This window comes from Suricata suricatta, chromosome 8, assembly GCF_006229205.1.
Source record: "Suricata suricatta isolate VVHF042 chromosome 8, meerkat_22Aug2017_6uvM2_HiC, whole genome shotgun sequence".
NCBI classification, from domain to species: Eukaryota; Metazoa; Chordata; class Mammalia; order Carnivora; family Herpestidae; genus Suricata; species Suricata suricatta.
The window spans coordinates 117,288,339-117,294,797 of record NC_043707.1 but is presented as its reverse complement, the minus strand read 5'-3'; the positions used below and the strand labels follow the sequence as shown (position 1 = coordinate 117,294,797).

The following is a 6,459-nucleotide window of genomic DNA, read 5'->3' as shown; positions in this document are numbered from 1 at the left end:
GCCTGTGGGATGGTTTGGGGATGGGGGTGGGGCAGAGTTGCTTACCCGGACCCCGCTGTCCTGCAGTGGGCAAGGCCAGTCCCGTTCCACCCTGGTCTGCCTGTCCGCTTTGTGTCTTGTTGGTCTGTACCTGGCCCCTCACTGCCACCTGGTGTACCCCTTCCTCAGTGTCCCTTTCTGGAGCTTACAAGGCTGGCCTCAGGGGCCACTTTCCTGGGAAAAGGTCATGGACAGAGCTAGACTTGGCTCTGTGACCTCAGGCAAGTTACTTAACCTCTCTGGACCTCAGTTTCCTCATCCATATCATGGGTCTATTGCCCCAGTAAAATAATGGCTGTAAAAATGCCCTGACCCAGTTCCTGGCCCATTGTAAGTGCTCGAGAAGAGATAGTCAACATTATTGTATTTTTTAAATTCTTCAAAGAGTTTCTGAGACCACTTTGGGCTAGGTGCTGGAATGGCAAAGGTGGATGAGCACTAGTTATGCCTGTGAAGTGCTCATGGTCTGGCAGGGAAGTCACCCAGGGAAACAGATCAGCACACCGATCGGCCCTGCTGTGCTGGACCAGATCTGGGTGGCGTCCTGACTCCATTACTTGCTAGCTGTGTGACTTTGGGCAAGTTGGTCAACCTGTCTGAGCTGCAGTTTCCCTTTTCTGTTAAATGCGGATCTCACAGGATCCTTGGGAGGATTCAGTGCCATGATGCATATGACATTCTTAGCTCAGTGCCTGGCACGTAGTAGGTGTTGAAATCAATGGTAGCTGCCATTTTATTATTATTGTTATTGTTATTCCCATATACAAGGTGCTGTTGGGAACACAGAGGAAGTGACTGACTGGGGGTTCAGGGAAAGCTCCGTAGAAGAGGGAACACTTGAGCTGGGGCTTGAAGGATGAGTAGAAGTTCACCAAGTGGGAAAGGACACTCTAGGTAAGGAGCCTGTCATTCCAGGCTGAAATCTGTCAATGAGGGGTTTGTTCTTTGCGGGGGTGGGGTGGGGGTTAAGACATTGTGTTCATCCCAATTTCGAGTGCCCTCACTGCCTCCCCCGGGTCTCCCCTGGGGGCCGTGTGCACTCCCCATCCTGCGACAGCGCCCACCTGTCTTGGCGGCTGTGGGTTCCTGCTCTTTGTCCCCATCTGTCCACGTTTAGGACCACAGGTCTGTGTCTGTCATGTGTGTCCGAGTTTGGTGCTGTCTGCATGTTCCTGTGACCACGTTTGTTGTCTGCGTGGGTGTCCAGAGGGCCTCCCGGGCCATGCGGTGGGGGGCAGCCTGCATGCTTCCTCGGTCTCCAGCCCCAGCCAAATAGCTGGCCTCCTTGGTCACTCTCCTCCCTGGCCCAGCTCGGCCCTGGCCTCTCACCTCCATTCCATTCTTCAGGGGCCTCCTAGCGGGTGTTCTCCTGCTGCCCCCTCTCCTAGCCTCTCAGCAGTCAGAGGGGTCTTTCTAGACCACAGACTCTGCCCCATCACCCACTGCTTCGAGGCCAGACTCCAGGCCTAGGATTCAGGAATCGACCTTCCAGGTCAGGTCCTGGCTGCCTGCTCCGGCCTCCTCTCCCCTGTCTCAGTCCACGCTGGAATGCTGAGCTCTCCTCACACAGCGGCTTGCTTCTCATCTCTGGGGTTGTGCTCAGGCTGCTGCTTCTGCCAGGAATGCTCCCCACTCCTCTGTTGCCTGGCCAGCTCCCACTCATCCTTTAAGACCCAAAGCAGGCATCACCTCCACCAGGAAGTCCTCCCTGATCCTTTTTTCCATCCTGGGTCAGGTCCCTGGCTCTGGGCTGCTCATCCCTTACTTGAGGGGCAGGAGCAAGTGCTTTGCCCAAGATCACACAGCTGGTGAGTTGGTGCTGAGATTTGAACCCGGGTACACTGGGCTCCAAACAAAGCAGGCTGTTCCATGGTCCAGGTGAGGTGATCGCAGATAGGACTTGGGGAGAGGAGTGGGTGGATTCGAGGGAGAATCTGGAAGCACAGTCCGGAGGGTGCGGCTGGTGGTGGGTCTGAGCCGGGAGGGGAGGGCAGGGATGTGTCGGGGATCCGTGTGTGTCTATGGCAGGAGCATTTGGGCGGTCGGGGATGGCCAGAGGGGGCACACGTCTTAGAGGAAGACCGAGTCTCAGCCCACGAGCAGCAAGGGGGAGGTAGTTGGAAGGTGGGCCTGGAGCTCCAGAGGCAGGCCTGGTCTGGGGGTGCAGACTTGGGGCTTGGCCAGTTTTTCAGATCCTAGAGTGGACGGGCCACCCAGGGGTGAGGTGGGTGGGAGAGAAAAGCCTGGCTGTGGGTGGGGGCTGTGAGAGATGCTGGGTGAGGAGCCCAGGGTCCCGGCACACAGCTTCACAGAGGGCTGAGGCACCATGAGCCCATGAAAGGTCAGCCTGGACCTCGGTGACATGTAGAGGTTTTTTTGGTAGACTCTTGGGGGGTCACATGTCTGCATCCTCCACTTAGCTTGGGGCTCCTGGATGGCAGGGCTCTCCCGTTTGCCTCAGGTTCCCCAGTGCTGGTCCTGGTGTGGCCCAGGAGATGTATCCAGAACAAATGGACGGATGGATGGATGAATGGATAGACAGACGGATGGGTAGATGGGCCAGCTGCCATCAGGATGCCGTTTCCAGAAGCAGCTCTAGGTGTTTCATTCACCCACCCATCCAACTTTCTTCCTCTGAGAGCAGGAAGAACAAAATGACAGCGTGCCTGTCCCGCTGTGACAGTCATGGCCCTGTGTCTCTTGGCTCTTAGTGCAGTCTGGACTTCTCCCTGGGGAAGCCCGGTCTGCACGCCCCGTCCGGCCACCAGCAGTGTCTCTTCTGCCTATCCACCCCCCCGCCCCCCACCTCCCACCCCGGCACTCGGCCGCAGCCCACCCGGCTCCTCTGCCCTTGCCCCCATCTGCTCCGCCCCTGGCACTGCCGTCAGGCTGCGCCCTCTGACCTCAGGCGCCTTAGCTCGGTCGCTTCCCCAGCCCCGCCCACTCCCTGATGCCTTCTTGCAGCGGGCATGCCAGCCCAGCTCCCCAGGGAGCATTCCGCACCCCACTGGCCTGTCCCTCACTGCCTCCCCTCTCCAGCTCTCTTTTTGGTGCCTGAAGGTGGCTGCTCATGAACCCAAACCTGCCTTGAACTTGCAGATCTCCATACCTCTGCTCAGGCTGTGGCCCCTGCTTCGAATGCCTTTCTGCTGTCCACCTCTCATAACCACACACCTGACCAGTCTTTCTCCTGCTTAAAACTCCTCCCTTAAGACAAGGTCTGAGCACCTTAGCGCAGCCCTGGCCACCCTCCCCACTCACCTCTTGCTATGGCCTCCTGTGCCTTGTAGGCCTCAGTGTTGCAGAGGTGGATACCCACCTCACAGGCTTGCTGGGAGGCTCCCATGGGATACTTCTGAAGTGCTCCTAGCAGTGCTCCCGACACTCAGTAGGAGCTCAGCAAATTTAACCCCCCCCCCCTCCCCGGCTGCCTTCCCTTCATCTGACACACAGTAGGTACACACCAGGGCAAGGGTCACAGACTGAATCACTAAATTACTTCAGACCAGCCAGAGAAGGATGAGGGGAAATGAAGCAGAGACTGTGGGGATCAGATTAAGTGGCCCAGGACAGACCCTTCCTTCCTGTGGGCCTGTTTGCCCCAGCCAGGGCGAGGGGCCATCCCTGCCTGGCCAGGGGCCGGACAAGTGGCAGAGAGGATGCTCTATCCCAGCCACAGGACCCTAGGCCAGCCACCTTCTTCCCCAAACCTCCCTGACCAGGAGGGGCTTTGGGAAGCCTGAACTTGGTATTGAGCTGAAGAGAAGGAGGGGGTAGTTCCCCCAGAAGGCCGAGGAACAGCTGGTGCAGTAGGCAGCATCCTGGGCAGAGCAGCCTGCTTCACCCCATTTCACAGATGAGGAGAACTGAGGCTCTGAGAGCCGATGCCCAGCATTGCAGTGCGGTGCTCCCTCCTGTCTCCCCATCCTTGTGGCTTGGAGCAAAGGGCTTCCCTCTGTGAAATGGGGATAAAAATGTTCCCTACTTCCTGGGGCTCTGAGGAGAGGCCAGTGGGTGCAGAAGAGCTCTGTAAATCGTCAAACTGTATGTGGCTGTCTTGAATTCTGCTTATTACTCCTTTGTGTATTCATTCCGTCATGCAGCTCCTGTTGGTCGCCTCTAGGCCTGGCTGCTGGGGATACTGACATGAGCGAGACAGGGGTATCTAGTTCTCGCTGCCCGCCCTCCCAGCCTGGAGCCTCCTCTCTCTGGCTCTTCAGCTCAGTTCCCTTCACGTTTTCCCTGGTGGACAGCAGCTGGGAGGGACAGGTCCTGAAGATTCTGGATGTGTGGGTGCCTGCCCCTTGGCTGTGCCTGTTGTATCCTAAGACAGGCCATGCTCACAAGCCTGCAGTCAGGATGCCTTCTTTCCCCGCAAACAGCCAAGGGACTCATCAGGGGGCCTTTGGGGTCAGGCGGATTAGAGGGGGAATCTCTGCTCTGCTTACTTGCTGTGTGACCTTGGCCAAGTCACTCCACCTCTCTGAACTTCCGTTTCAGTTTTAAGACTGGGATGATGTGAGTACCTGCCTTTCCGGGTCAGAGGGCCTGGCCCAAGGCAGGCACCTGGTAAATGGCAGCCTCCTCACTGTTACTGTGTTGAGGTCTTTCTGAGAAGGGCTCTGGAACAGTCCGGGAGAACCCCCGGCAGGAAGTGCTTTTTGTTTCGGGCTGTGAGGGACGGGGCAGCTCGGTGTCTGCGGGTAGAGGGAGCAGGAGGGCCCTCAGAGGGCAGGGGCTGCCCCAGCCACCCCGGGGGAGGGTGCTCTGACCTTCAGCCTGGCCAGGCTCCGACCCCACCCGGCCCCCAGGCAGGGAGTGAAAGGGCAAAGGTTGCTACTTGTAGGCCATTTGCATGTGGGTAATTGCTCAACCAAGGACTGGGGTTTGCCGGGCAAACTTCCCAGAGGAGATGGCTTGAACAAACCCAATTTCTAGTTTGACTCTGGCATCCTAGCTGTGTGGTCTTGGACAGGTCCCTTCCCCTCTCTCCAAGCCTCAGTTTCTTCCCCTATAAAATGGGGTAAGAATACCTCCTGTGCCTATTTCGCAAGTAAAGATTACAAAGATAATTGATATAAAAGATCTTTCGTAAAGTGTTGAGATTAGATTGTATTGAGAATTCTCTCCTAAACCCCTCTGCCTGCCATTCTGGTAGGGGCTCCTCAGGCTTCTGAGTCCAGGAGAAGCGGTCGCAGGCCCTTCAGTAAGTGTTTAGTTAGCAATTTCTGTAAGAGCGAGATAAACAAGAGGATTTTGATAGGGAGTAAGGCGTAATGGGAAACTTGCTTCCGCATGGTCCCTGTAAGTCACTTCTTGACTTACTCTAGGGTTACAGGAAGGCTGGAACCCTCTGGAAGAGTAAGATAGCTCTGAAGGCCCATCTTTCACACGGCCCTGGTTGTAAGGCCTTCTAGTTGCACAGGCCTGCCATGGAAATTGCCAGAAGTTGAGGGCCACCAGATAGACTGTCACATACTTGTACCGGAGAGCCCCAAACTGCCCTGGGTGCCAGCCTCCCTGAGCTCTTCCTCAAGCAGAGTGCTGACCCATCCTTGTAGGTAAAATGTTGCACGTGCCCGTGCTTGTTTCTTGAAGATAACTTTCCAGAGCTACAATTTCTTGGGTCAAAGGGCAATAATCCTTTGGGTCTCTGTAAACCATCCTGCCAAATCGCCCTTCAGGAAGGCTGTATCTGATGACCCAGGATGCCCCTGTGTTCTGATGAGGGTGTCTGCACTCCAGGGGGCAGGGGGCAGAAGGGCAGGGATCAGCTTGGGCGGTTGCCTCGTTCTGTGGCCATTTACAAAGTTGCCCCAAGACTCCCCGGTGTGTCTCTGTCTGGTGGGGGTAGGGGGCTTCTGTGTGGAACTGATCCATGGGTCCATGGGGTGGTCTCTGCAGCCCCAGGCCCTTCTAGGGGATGGGGATCGGTTTGTGGGATGGGGATGGGGGAGCCTGGGAGCATAGTTGGCCTGTCTCTGACCTTTGCCCTCTTGGGTCCACGGAGGGAGACACTGAATTCCTGACTTCTCAGCCTGGAGACCTGGTTGCCTGGCCAGTAAGGGGCCTGCCCTGCTGCCGGGTGAGGGTCCCACAGGGGTGGGGGTCCCAGACATGGGACCTGACTTGAGTGGGCATAGCCGATGGGAGCTTGCCCCAGGCGGCTGGGGAGGGCCCCTGTGACAGTCGCTCTCTCCCTGCAGGATGGCCGAGCCTCGATTTAACAACCCCTACTTCTGGCCCCCTCCTCCCACCATGCCCAGCCAGGTAAGACCCGGTGAGCGACGCCCTCCGGCCGCCCTCCCACTCTTGGAGCTGCTCTGCTGCGCCCCTGGCTTCAGCCCGGCCCATGGGGCTCGGTCGGGGCGCGCGGCTCGCGGGGAGACCGGCGGCCCGGGGAAGGGGCCGGCGCGGCCC

General features: G+C 57.7%; 1 protein-coding gene across 1 annotated transcript in view; it reads left to right on the top strand.

Annotated features, from left to right (window-relative positions):
* The first annotated feature begins 807 nt into the window (after nucleotides 1-807).
* The window catches only part of ZNF362 (zinc finger protein 362), a 25,448-nt gene continuing 19,796 nt past the window's right edge, over nucleotides 808-6,459 (top strand). Inside the window, exons 1-2 of the mRNA XM_029945854.1 lie at nucleotides 808-933; nucleotides 6,246-6,450. Coding sequence (XP_029801714.1) covers nucleotides 896-933; nucleotides 6,246-6,450 — 243 coding nt within the window. The 5' untranslated portion in view covers nucleotides 808-895. The remainder of the gene's footprint in view (nucleotides 934-6,245; nucleotides 6,451-6,459) is intronic.